This window comes from Camelus bactrianus, chromosome 5, assembly GCF_048773025.1.
Source record: "Camelus bactrianus isolate YW-2024 breed Bactrian camel chromosome 5, ASM4877302v1, whole genome shotgun sequence".
NCBI classification, from domain to species: Eukaryota; Metazoa; Chordata; class Mammalia; order Artiodactyla; family Camelidae; genus Camelus; species Camelus bactrianus.
In genome coordinates, this window is record NC_133543.1 from 73,088,490 (window position 1) to 73,102,418 (window position 13,929).

At 40.3% G+C, this 13,929-nt stretch overlaps 1 protein-coding gene across 6 annotated transcripts in view; it reads left to right on the plus strand.

The window, feature by feature from the left end:
- The window catches only part of PLEKHM3 (pleckstrin homology domain containing M3), a 164,000-nt gene that overhangs the window by 66,222 nt on the left and 83,849 nt on the right, over positions 1-13,929 (plus strand). For all 6 annotated transcript variants that reach the window (XR_006726754.2, XR_006726753.2, XM_010960093.3 and 3 more), the window contains exons 4-5: positions 779-924; positions 11,709-11,902. Coding sequence is in view for 4 of the 6 variants with exons in the window: in XM_010960093.3 (XP_010958395.1) it covers positions 779-924; positions 11,709-11,902 (340 nt within the window). In the remaining 2 variants the exon portion in view is untranslated. The remainder of the gene's footprint in view (positions 1-778; positions 925-11,708; positions 11,903-13,929) is intronic.

A 13,929-nucleotide genomic window follows, 5' to 3' on the forward strand; every position in this document is an offset into this window, starting at 1 on the left:
AGTACTCTTCAGGATTTGGTAAAGCAGAAGTCAGAGCAGAGGGTGTCTTGTAAGGAGAAATCATTCATGCCAAGATACGGGGTGGGGGTGGAGTGAGCATGCTGTGTTTATATGGGGCACAGTGAGGAGAGTTCTCTGACTGGAACACAGAGGTAATATTCCCATGGAGAGCAGTAGGAGTAGGTGGTTGGGAAGGAGATACGGGGCCAATCAAACAAAGGATACATTCCTTTTATTGGTTTTGTAAGCAAAGGAAGGTTACATATCAGGTTTTAGGATCATTTTAGAGTCAGACAAGCTTAGAGTCAAATCCAGACTCCATCTCATACTGTCTGGGTGACCTCAAGACAAAATACATAGCCTGGCTAAACCTTAGTTTATTCTTCTGTAAAATAGGGCTGATGATATCTTCGTCATAGAGATGATGTGCAGGTTAAATAAGATCCTGTATGAGAAGCCCCCAGCCGAGTGCCTGGTGGAAGTAGAGCTTCTGAGGAGGGAAGAGAGGAGATGAAAGGGGCTTGGCTCTGAAGACTGATCTCTGGCAGCCAGGTGCTGAAGAGCTGGAATCAGAGACCAGGAACAGAGCAACAGGGTCAGCAGTCCCCCAGGACACGAAGGGGTGAAGCTGTCAAGCTAGGAAGAAGGGGACATGTCTATACACATGTTCTCTGCAGTTTCGTCCCTGTTGTAGACTTCCCTTTCACTTGAGGATTGTGTAACTTCGTTCTGTGGTATTTGAACAGCCATCACAGACTTTTTCTTTTGCCTTGCCCAGGATGCCAGCGATCCATCGGTCTTTCCAACGGGAAAGCCAAGGTGTGCAACTACAGTGGGTGGTATTACTGCAGCAGCTGCCACGTGGACGACAGCTTTCTCATCCCGGCGCGCATAGTCCACAACTGGGATACTTCAAAATACAAGGTAGGTACAAAAGCTGGGTTCACTTCATAATCATGATTTGGGTGTTTACGTGTTGTCACGTGGATTCTAAAGATAATGCTGTAAGAATTTGAAGCTTGATTAAGAAGTCTCATAAAAGTTACAATTTTATGCTCTTCTCCCACTTTATACACTTGCTGTTGCATCATTTCCCTCCTTTCTGTGGTTTTAACCCAGGACTCACACACTAATGATTCCCACATTTTTTTTTTCTGGGTCATATGGTAGTGTTTATTATTATTATTATTATTATTAAAGTATAGTTGATTTACAATGTTGTGTTAGTTTCTGGTGTACAACATGGTGATTCAGTTTTATATATATGTGCATATATATATTCTTTTCCATTATAGGTTATTATAAGCTTTTGAATATAGTTCCCTGTGCTGTACAGTAGGACCTTGTTTATCTTTTCTGTATAAAGTAGTTTGTACCTTCTAATCCCAACCCCCTCTTTCCCCTTTGGTAACCATTAGTTTGCTTTCTGTATCTGTGAGACTGTTTCTGTTTTGTAAATAAGTTCATTTGTGTCATTTTTTTTTTAGATTACATGTATAAGTGATACCGTATGATATTTGTCTTTCTTTGTCTGATTTACCTCACTTAGTATGATAATCTCTAGGTCCATCCATGTTGCTGCAAGTGGCATTATTTCATTCTTTTTTTGGCTGAGTAATATTCCATTATATATCTATATCTATATCTATATCTATATCTATATCTATATCTCTCTCTATATATACACACACACCAAAATTTCTTTATCCAGTCATCTGTTGATGGACATTTAGGTTGCTTCCATGTCTTGTCTGTTGTAAATGGTGCTGCTATGAACATTGGGCTGCATGTATCTTTTCGAATTAGAGTTTTTTTAGATATATACCCAGGAGTGGGATTGCTGGATCATATGGTAACTCTGTTTTTAGTTTTTAAGGATGATGATTCCCACTTTATCTCCAGCTCCAATTTTGCTGCTGAAAATGAGATCTGTGGATTTCATTGCCTAATGGTATTTATCTCAACTTTAGTTTTCAACCTGGTAGTCTTCGAGATATGTGAACTGGTTGGCTCCATACACAGCATTCCCACCCTTGCATAAACCAGGGAATCGAGTTTGGCAAGTCAGGAACTCTAACCCCTCACTGGACTAATACTCTCAGCTTAGGATTCTTGTGTGGTCCTGGGTCCTGCCACACAATAGAGAATCCTGTTATCTGATCTGAAGCTTTCGTGATCCTTCTGCCAGAAAATTGTCGCATCCTCCTTGAATGAATCTTCCACAGAAGGTGCTTCATACAAAAACAGGCTGAATGACTGTTCTTATACTTCCTTGCTAATAGATGTCTGAGACTTGCTTTCTGTAACTATCACCCAGGAGCAAGTTAGGCAGGGAAGGAACGTGTAGCTGACACCTACCTGTAATCTCTGAAGTCTAAAATGAACATGACAATTCTGAGTGGCCAGTGGGCTTATTTCCTTTTGTACATCCCTGGGCAGCTCTGTCTCCTGTTCTACCCAATAACCAGCCACATCATTGTCTTCAAGGTGCCTCATCCCCATTCTTCTCAGCATATGACTTTGCCTCCTACTTCAAGGAGAAAATTGAAGCTATGAGATTTGAATATGAATTCTTACAAGTCTGTCTACATTTGGACCTATCCTTACTGCTTTCCCTCCTACATTGGGAGGAAGAAGAGCCCTTTCTCTTGTTGAGAGATCATCTTTCCACATGTGCTCCAGAGGTTTTTTTCACCCATCTCGGGAGTCCTTGCTCTTTGTTCCAGAACTGATGAAAGCTTGTCCACCTTGGGGGACCTCTGATGCTCCCCGCCCCCCATTTGTGCATTGCTGGCTCCCCATGCCACCACGACATAGGTCCCTAGAATTGCACTTTTGTAGGGTTAATATGGGGAGCTTATTGCTCAACAGGCGTTTGTCCAAATCCTACCTCCACTTCTAATTAGGTGCTTGATTTGTTTGGGCAAATTACTTGAACTTCTCTGAGCCTCCATTTCCTAATATGTAAAATGAACCCAGACTGCCTGGGTTCAAGTCTTAGCTTTGTCGCTTATTAGCTGTCTAACCCTGGCAAGTTATTTCGTCTCTCAGTGTTTCAGTTTCCTCATCTGTAAAATTAAGACGATAATAACTCAGAAGATTACTGACGGTTAAATGGGTTGGTGCATGAAAACAAAATACCTCACACCAAGTGTGTACCAAATAAGCATGTGTTCTTACTATAATTCGTGTATTTACCTAAAAGAGATGTGTGAATTGGGATAATACAAGAAAAGCACTCTTTCAATGACTGTGATAAGCACTTAAAGAATGCGAGTTGTTATTTCATTATCCTCACGTTTATATAACAGCCAGCTGCTTACTTGTCTTCTCTCTAAAGGCGAGCGCCTTGGGCACTGGGGACCTGTCTTAGCACAGTTCCTGGCTCAGAGTAGGTAAGCAGGAAGGTCTACTGAATGAAAGAGTGAGGCCTGTCCTGTGGGCTCAACAGACTTACTTTGTGGGGGGCACCCCAAAGTGGCTTTCTCATCCTCACCAGATGTCCCTCTGAGGACACATGGCTCCACCAGTCCCACCGACAGTGCTGGGAGGCTTCCTGGACCCTCCCCTCTGCTGCACCTGGCCTGCCTACCCAGTTAGCAGAAATCAACCACTGACGTTTAGCTCTGAGGTCGTGCTCCTCAGCATCACTCACGGGAAGGAATTCAGTAGCTTCCTAACTGTGCTTCCTGCTGCCTTCAAGTCTTGCCTCAACAATATTTCAGAAAAGTCCTAATTTGCCCCAACATTATTTCCAAAAAGCACTATTCTCACCTTGTTGCACCCTCTCTTAGTCTCAGTTTCTTCACATTTAGAATAGAGATAATAGTAGCGATAGTACCTACTTCATTAGGTGCTGTTTGCTTAAATGAACAGTTCACAGAAAGCACCTCGTGCAGTGTCTGGAATATAGTAAGTGCTCAGTTAATGCCAGCTTTTACTATGATTGACTGTAAGGTAAAAACAAATCCCTCAGCCTAACATAAAGACCTTTTATGGTCACTAGTCCCTGCCTTTCCAGCCCTTTCATCCACTATATCCCCACCCCCATGAGTCTCTTCAGAAGATCACACTCCTGCCCATTCCCCAGTCCTGCCAGGCTGTTTCACACCTCTTGTCTTCCTCTTGCCCTCATTCAAGTCCTAAACCCAGCTTAAACCTCGTTTCCTCTCCTGATTCTTTCCTTCCGCTCTGCCAGGCAGAGTTATCATTCTCTCCTCTGCATCTTGTACTTAACGCTCTGAATAGAGGCTATAAATATATTTGCCATGTGGTATTAGATAAAAACTTATTTATAGGGAAAGAACACTAGTTGAGTTTGCTTTAAACAGTTTAGATTCATCTACTTAGAGCAGGACTTTGACAGCCGAGAAGTATGTAGAGAGCGAGTAAGTGAGGCAGTCACGGCCCCAGGATCATTGCAGATGTAGGCGGATGGCACCTGCCCACAGAATACGTGCCTGTCAGTGGAGCTAAAGCAGAAAAGGTGGCACTGGATGAGGAAAATGAAAAACTCAGGCATGGTCTGTGGAGACCTGAGATGGAGGAGATCCAGGTCTTTTTGCAGCGATCGCTAGAGGCCATCCAAACCAATTTAGTCATCAGTGATGCTTGAAGTCTTTTTCTAAAGCAGACCTTTTGCAGTGGTGGTCATTCAAGTAACAAGGTTTGATTTTGAGAAGATAGGTAAGTAATGAGGGTATTAGGTCCCTCACTTCATCCATGTTGCACGTGAGGAAACTCCCCCTTGTCAGACCGTTCCTTCCTAGGATCTCAGCGGACCAGAGATGATTTTAGAGCAAGAACAGAGCTGGTCGATTTTATCTGGATCATCTCTCACTGGCATTAAGTAACTATATTCCATTTAGTCCAGTGTCTGTCTGTCTTTGCTCAGATGCCAGGATTTAACTTAATGTTCCTAATTGTGAGGATCAATTCAGACCTATCAGTTTCCAAGACCAGACATTGTTCTGTTAGATCTGCCTGCTCCCTTAATTGCAAGTACGTGACTGGCTTGACTATCCACTTAAAAGAGTGAAAAAATGGTTTTGCAGAGCAGAATGAAATCTGTCACATTAAGCATTTCCTTGTCTGCTCTCCAGAGTAATAATAACCCTAATTATTTTTAAAGCAGGATTTCATCTATTTTCCAGTGTACATCCTGCAGATTGAATTGAGCTCTGGGATTACCTAGCAGCTAAATCCTATCTATCCTCAAATTCTGTAGCCATTTTCTAATGAAATTCTCTTTGAAGATAACTTGCCCTCTACCCTCCCACCCCACCAATTCAAAAATACCAAGCGTGACAAAGAGATGGTAAGGAACTCAAACTTAAACTCGGCTCGTCCTAAATAGTACTCCTCCATTGTGCTTTTTACAAATATTTTTGTATCCTAGCCTGAATATTCACATTCCATTTAACTAGGGGTTTTCCACGTTACATAAGCTATTTCCTATCTCTTCATCTTGAGAGGCATTCAGGGCAGGCTCTATTGCCCTTGCAGAGCTGGAGAGCAGCTTGCTGATGGGAAAAACCACTTATTCAGAGTCATTTGGAGATTTTGAGAACAAATTGTAATTAAACTTAAGATCTCCTGATTCCTCCTCCACTAGCCCACAGTGCCTGTTTTAATAGGACCAAGAAGTGTTATGGCTGGGATGGATCCTATTAAAACTTTTGCCATGATTTTTCATAATAGAGATGGGAAAAAATACTGGAAGGGAACGTTACCAAAAGCAGGAAGTGGTTATTTTACCGTGGTAAGATTATGGGTGATTATTTTTCTTCTCTCCTAATCTTTATTTTCCAATTTTCAGTAATGTGATTCTATTATTTTTGTTGTTTCATAAATTCTGTCCTGTGGCACCATATATTCTATTTAAGAAAATATATATTAGAAATTAACCTTTTTTAATGCCTCCTAGTTATGATTATAAATACGATTGTTCTGTCCTGTGGTCAATAACCTCAGTGTGGTTTAATGTAGTATGGGAGGCTATTTTTTCTGTAAAGAAATTGCCTTGTACTACGGTACTTTTATTCTTTTTTTGAACATAAGATATTTTCACAAATTTCAAGATTCAAAAGTACAAAGGACATAGGTACCTAGAAAATCTCCTTCTGCCTCTTTCTCCCACCCACCTTGTTCTCCCCACAGGCAGCCAGATTACTCCTCCCAGGCATATTGTACGTACATGGCGGATTTTTTTACACAAAAATGGCAGTGGGCATGTATAGCATACGTGCTGCTCTTAGAAAACATTCCATTTAGATCGTAAAACTCTTCCTTGGACTTTTTTTTTTTTTTAACAGCCATTCCATATTGCGTCATGAATTTAACACACACACACACACACACACACCAGTTTATCCAACTTGTCCTTGTTTTGATGAACATTAAGGCTTTTCCAACCTATTATAGAGAGTGATTCAATGAATAACTTTAGACATTATTTTTTTAAGTTGAAGTACCATCAGTTACAATGTGTCAGTTTCTGGTGTACAGCACAATGTCCCAGCCATGCATATACATATATATTCATTTTCATATTTCTTTCATTAAAGGTTATTACAGGATATTGAACATAGTTCCCTGTGCTATACAGCAGAAACTTTTTTAAAATCCAGTTTTATATATCGTGGCTAAGATTTATAAATCTCAAACTCCCAAACTTATCCCTTCCCACCCCTTTTCCCCGGTAACCATAAGATTGTTTACTATGTCTGCATGTAAGCCTTTTCATCCATGAGTGAGGCTGTCAGCAGGTAACTTCCTAGATGTAGGTGTGTGCACTTGTGAGTTGGATGAATGTGGCCAAATGACCCTCCATCAGGGCTGAGTGCTCGCTTTTACCTTATATCTTCTTTCCAGTGCCTTTCTTCCCTTGGTACCAGGGTGTCAGTTGTCACCTCAGTTGTCCCTGTATTGCCTCTAGCTGTCCTTCCCCTCTTTATTAACTCTAAATATGTTGTGAACTTAGAAACAAATACCAGACTCTTAGAAGTGTGTGGTTCAAAGTTATGACCAGAGTATTGTAAAGTACCCGTTCATCTGTTCAGTGAGAATTTATTGAACACTTACTGTGCTTGCCCTTCTCGGCCTTGAGACATATCTTCTGTCTCATGAATTTCTCGAGATCTCAAGAAAGACAGTAAACATATACAAATAAACGACTGCTAGATAAATGAAGTGTTATTGGACTTTAGTTTTTGTTTTAGAGTTAGAGTCAAATGGGAACCCACACACCAATGCACCACCACCTTAAACTATGCAGTTCATCTCCATTTGTAGCCCACTTGCCTTCTGTTTCACTAGGGAAGAGGGAAGGACGACAGGGACAGGAATCACCTCTTTTACAGAGTGATGAACACATTTTTTGGTAGAGTTATTAAAAAATAAAAAGAACTGTGGATGTAAACAATGCAAAAAAGCACAGAGCAGCGTATCCCAACTTCTGAGTTTTGCCTCGAGTTCTGCCACGAGGTGACCCCAGATAAAGTCATTTACATTCTCTGGAGTCAGTTTTCTCTTCTGTTAAATGTGAGTAATAGTGGAGAAAGATGCCCTTTCCTCTGGTGGGTGAGCAGGGCCTAGGCTGAATTTCATATCCCACCCCACCCCACCGCCCCAGGCAGCCTGCACAACGTTAAACAGCTGCCATGTCTGCAGTCAGATAGGTGGGGAAGCAGCCGGGGGAAGCAGGTTTTCCTCAGTACTCCATGTCCCGGAGCTTTAATATGCTAACGTGCTGCACTTTGAATCACCAAGAGAGGAATGTGCCATGTGGCATATTTCTTGCTGGACCTCAGAACATCTTTTTTGTATGACTGGTATTCCTTGGAACACAAGTTGAGAAAAACTGAACTAGATTATCTGTACCAGTTTCTGTTATTCTAAGATTATGTTCTCATCTGTTTTATTCTAATACATTTTCCTCCTTTAACAAAAACTAAGGTCCTCGGCGCCACCACCACCATGTCATCGTCCTCTCCAAATTGCTGTCTATGGTCACCACATTCCCTTTGCCCCATTGCTTTCTTACCTAGGGCTATTTTTGTGGGGAAACATACTAGGACACTGTTCCAGAACCTCTCAGAATTACATAAACCTGAACAACGTTTGAGAATTTTATTTTTAAGTGGTGGCTGTCAGCAGCATAACAAAAGAGGTATCATGTTCAAATCTATACCAGTGATGCTTAATGTTCAAATCAAATGACAAGTGTTTATTCATAGATACATATGTGTATGTAGCAGATTGGTCACTGTTTGTAGATAATCGTAACCTGATTGTGCTGTTTTCTCCAACTCAGTGGGAAGGAGACCTGTTTCTACCTGGACCTCCTCCTCCTCAGCTCTCTTGACTTGTGTAAACTGCAGGGCTGTGAAGAGAGAACCAGTTCACAAACTGCAATAAAACCACAGTCATAGAATTGACTTCTTACAACTTAAACTCTTCTAAGTTAAAAGAGCTACAGAAAGAAACTGGTTTATATTAATAATACTAATAACTTTAATAAATAGTAAATATTATTTAGTAAAATACTAACAGGCCAATAGGTTTGAAAAATGAACGATCAACCCTATAAAAATTGTTTCTAATGTGAATGGAGTGGGATCATGGGGAAGAATGCCAACCTAAATAATTCATTTTTCTAAAGAAGAGTATTGTGTTTGTCCATCTGCACCTAGGAGCGGAGTTTTCACATCAGAAACAGCACGCCGCCTTTAGATGTTTTTCGTAATTTGGTAGGCAAGAAGTAGCTCCTAGCTCTGAGGTGGAATATATTTGGCGTTCACATGTAACTCATGAAATATTTCCACTAATAAGAAAGACACTTTCTCTCACATAAGCTCCATCACTTAAGAATACCATTGGCTTCCTTCCCTAAGTACCTATATGTTTTTAAAAAAGCTTTTTAGTTACAGTTGAGTTTGACTTGAATGTGCATACCTATAGGGAGGACCTTTTAGAACTTAGAGCAGTGTTTACACCGCTTTTCCCCTATTTTGCAAAAGTAGGATTTCATGCCAAATTTTGAGTTCTCTCAAAAATTCCCTTACCGGTGTAAGTGGTTGATCCTCAAAGACTGAGCACGTGCTCATCCTTGCTGCCCAAAATGGCTCAGCATGGCAGGGATTTATTTGTTCACATACTCGGGCAGCCGAGGTCACAATATGCTATGTATTCTTAACGCTAGTTAATAACTTTGCGAAGTGGTGCCTCAGGCCTTATTGAGACCAGCTCTGTTTTTGTTTTTAGTAATTTCAGTTTGTGAATGCTGATGTCAGTAGCTGCTGTCCCATTTGTCTCACTGCTTTTACTGTCTCTGTGAAAGACTTTTTTTTTTTCCATTCGGGCTTAAGTACCACCTGAAGAGAGAAGCCTTTTAAGACCTGGGAGGCTGGCCAGTGCCCTTTGTCCTTCTGTTCACCTACTAAAAGGTAGCATTGTTAACCTAATTCAGCGGGGCCCTGGCTCAGTATAAACACTGCTCAATAGACTAATTGAATTGTACAATACATCATTCTTCAGCAACAGTTTCAAGTGGATTTTACTTCATTTTCCAGAACACTGTCCATTTTTTTCCTCATTTGAGGTATTTAAATATAGCAAATATTTAACCATGATAAACAAAACATTTGAGTCCAATTCCATGTTTCCCTGCTGAACTGTGCTGCATGAGGACAGGGCCCTGCCTGTGGTAGACTGCTGAGTGCCAGCTATAGTGTCTGCCGTGTCCGTACCTGCGTCTCTAGACCTCAGAAGGATGCGTTATTTAGCCCCGTCCACTGTTACTTCCATCTGGTTAAGCAGTCAAAGGTTGTGGCTAATTCTCGGTGCCTCTTTGTGAGCTGGATGGGCAGAGACTGTGAACTTCACTATCGCTAACTCTTCAACTCTGCGGGATCCCCAAGGATCACACAACAAAACAGGCACCTCAAAATTGCTTATAAGGAGAAAAAATGACTTTTATTAGAAAAAAAACTGATGCTTTTTTTTTTGCATCTCTATAAGAACATAAACTTTTGTATGAGCTTTCCACGAAAAGAAGAGAATATTGACTTTCATGAACATGTGTTTTTAATCAACATACAATGGCCGTACATCTAGTGTATCACATGTACACACTGACAGGTTTTCGTGGCGGTGTCTCCTTGTCGTACTCTCCTCTGTCCCATCCTTGCCCACTAAGTGAATTTCCAGTTCTCTTTCTAGACCTTGAGCCAGTGTCACCTGCTTTGCTGGCCCTGCCCTGGCCCCTAGCTCCCTTCTCCCAGCACGTTTGATGTCTCCCTCCTTTAAGGGACCAGTAGTCTCATCCATATTTCTTTTGCGGTAGATGGCAGGCTGTGTGTTACATGTTTTTTTTGTTTGTTTTAAATATTTGTCTCTTATACTCAATGTTGAGTCCCATGAAGGTAGGGACTGTATTCTATTTTTCTTCATTAATACTTTTCTAGCCTAGAGCATGAAACAGTAGATTTTCAGTTTTCTTTTTAATGAGAGGAGTTGTTTGTTTTATGTTGAATTCCCGCCTTACTCCCAGTACTGGAGAGGTTTTGGTGGAGACCTTGTGGAGAGGTTTTACCTTCCATAAACAGAAACAGAGCCAACTCTGTGTGTCACTGAGCCAGTCCACATCCTCAGTATCAGTGAATTGGTCTGCAAAGATCTTCCAAACTACCCATAGGTTATGCATTATTTAAGTTACACCCTCCATATCTCAGGTGCATTGTGTTTCTACTATTTATTTCTACTGATGACAATGACATGTTAAAGTCAACTCTCATACTCTTGACGTTTACGACCAGAAGTGAATATAGAGTTGGATGGATATACTGGTCAGCATCAGCCCAAGCTCAGAGCTGTTCTAATAAGAGCAACTCTTCTCCTCACTAAAGTGTGCATTTGAGCCTGTTTTCTATGCAAATTGTTCCACATGTAATATCTTTTTTCCTCTTTTTTTGGAGATACCCTTTTATTCCTTTTGAATTTTGTAATATGTGTATGGTTTACCTATTTTTTTTGAAATGGCTGCTTATAAAAAGTATTATAAAATATACATACATATATATGCACTGTATATAGCTTTTAATCAGCATTGCTATAAGAGTCTTAATAAATTCCTTTCTTTTTCTTTTTATTTTGAAATAATTATGCATTCATAGGAAGTTGCATAGATAATACAATACAGAGTGGTTCTGTGTATCTTTTAACCACTGGTTATATCTTTTAAAACATGTTTTTATTGAAGTACAGTTGATTTACAATGTTGTATTAGTTTCAGGTGTACAGCAAAGTGATTCAGTTATACATATACATATTTTTTCAGATTCTTTTTATGTCACTGGTTATATCTTAAATAACTATAGTACAATATTTAAAAAAACAGGAAATTCACATTGGTATACTGTTCTGTGTCATTTTATCACATATGTAGATTTGTGTATTCATGTAACAACATAAGAATGAATGAATTCCTTTCAATTCCGTTTCTTTTCGGGTTCCTTTTACTAATTGAGTTTCTGGAGGAGAAAAAGAACAGCTACATTTTTTTTTAGTTTAGTTAAATTGTGGGCTTTTTCATTTGGCTGTGTTCTGAAAATAGTATTACTTTGATCGTTAAGCCATGGTTCCTAGTTGGAGGAGGTGTGGAAGGCTGGGTGGTTTGCCGGCACTGATGGAGGAACTTTCTTTTGTAGGTGTCCAAGCAGGCCAAGGAGTTTCTGGAGTATGTGTACGAGGAGCCCCTGATCGACATCCAGCAGGAAAACCCCATGCTGTACGGACACGCCGAGCCGCTGGCCACTGTGGTGCGGCTGCGGCAGCGGCTGAAATCGCTGCGAGCCTATTTGTTCAGCTGCCGGGCAGCCGTGGCCGAGGATCTGCGCCGCAGGTAAGAGTCATAAATGTCAGACTGCTCCGGTTTGTTTTTCTTTCCCGCCCCGGGAGGGTGGTTAGATGATCTCTAATGGCCTTTACAGCGCGGACCGTCTCGAATTCTGCGGCTCTCCCTCTGGGCTCAGCTCTGACTTTTCTCTGAGGTCCTCTCTCTGTCTGAGCCAAACACAATGAAAATAATATCTCAGCGTAACTGGAGCTCTAAACCCGTGGATCAAGTTCCCACGACGGTAAAGACTTCTCTTTCCGATAACTTAACTTGAGATAATAATCATGGGAGTGGCTTCATTGATCACTTGTGTTTTACATTTTCCCCAGTTTCAGCTCCTATTATCATCAGTAAAAATAAGCATGTTTGAGATAGTTCATAACTGAAAAACATTTTTTTCAATGGAAAATAAGTAGGTGGTTATTCAAATCTTATTTTCCAGACAGAAACACACTTGATAAATGACACAGTCTAGAGCTCGTATTAAGATGCATCAAAAACAAACAACAAGCAAAATAGGAAAAGGCCCAAGATTCTGCCTTTTCATGTTACCGTTGGCACAGGCTGCTCTTCCATAGCTTGGTGATTTCAGAGTTTATGGAACACACAAGTCCATACCAGGCTCAGATCCTCAACATAAAACTGAAGTTAAAATGTGCCTGCTCTCATCAAATTCCTTCTTTATGGTTAGGTTTTACTGGCATTTAAATTCTCACCCTTGACATATACCAACTAGCTTATACTTGAAATAATTGTTGATGGTGTTCATGAAATAATTGTTGATGTGTTCATAAGTCCCTAAACATACCTTTTAATTTTTTTTTGTTTTAATAGAAATTTAAAAACTTACATTAGTCATAGTTTTTGGAGGCAAGCCTATGTGAATAAGAACTTTTGGAAAGTGGTATCATTTGCTGTTTGAAATCTAATTAAGAGCCAAAGAAACTGACAAAACCCCAGGCATCTGAAGGAAACATTTTAAAAAGAATTAAATGTAGATAGTAAAGGATACATAATATCTAGACAAACTCTCATAAAATAATAATGAAAAGGCAGTTGCCATAAAGCGAAATACTTCTCAGTGGTAGTCATTCTATTACTTAGTGGTTTTTCAGAAAGCACTAGATGGTGGTCAGGATTTATTCTTATAAAGTCTAGGCAAATCTTAATTTTAAAATATCAGGGCTTTCCATGAAAGGCAATAAAATCGTATATCTCAAACTAATTCACCAACTAAACTAGATATAAGATTTTTAACATTCAAAGTACGTTTGTTCTATTATTTTCAGTACCTTTTGGCTTTGCTTAGAGCTGCTTTTTCTTATGCTCGTATTTTTCAGTGATACTAAAATCTACACATGGGAATCATGTTAGATACCTTTCTAATATAATGTTTTGCTTTGGTTAAATATGCTGAATCAGGGCACACATTTAGGAATTACATAGGAGATCCTCTCTTCATATGGATGACTAAGAATACCTGTGCTGTTCCAGCAGTTTGGTGGTTTGCCACCATGTACTGCTCCTTATGGCCAGACCACCAGGACAGGAATGGAAATTCTGGAAAGAAGGCATTCCTAGGGCTGTGAGAATGGAAATCGTAGTCTTTTTTTCCTTTTCTTTCCTGAACTTAGTCCTGACCGTTATGTAGAGTAGTGCCTGGCACAAGGTGGGTGTTCAGTAAGTACTGAATGGGTGGGTGGAAGGCGGGATGGGTGATGGGTGGATGTCTGTTACAGGTCACTTTAGAGCACTGAGCGATAGCTGGTAGCCCAGTTTTGAGGAAGGAGTAATCTTCAAATTCTTCTTTTTCTTTCTTCCCTGTGTCACTTAGCACAGTGTTTGACCCACCTGAAACCTTCGAAAATTGTTGAATGAATGAACAAATGAACTAAAGAAAAACTCAAATCAGCCAAAAAATTTAGTTTGTTTTGTTTCTGGGATAAGTCTCCAGTCTTTCTTTTTCACTTCCAGTGCACCACCCTGGTTCAGCCTCAGGATTATCCTTCTAACTGTTCTTCTCACCTGGGTTT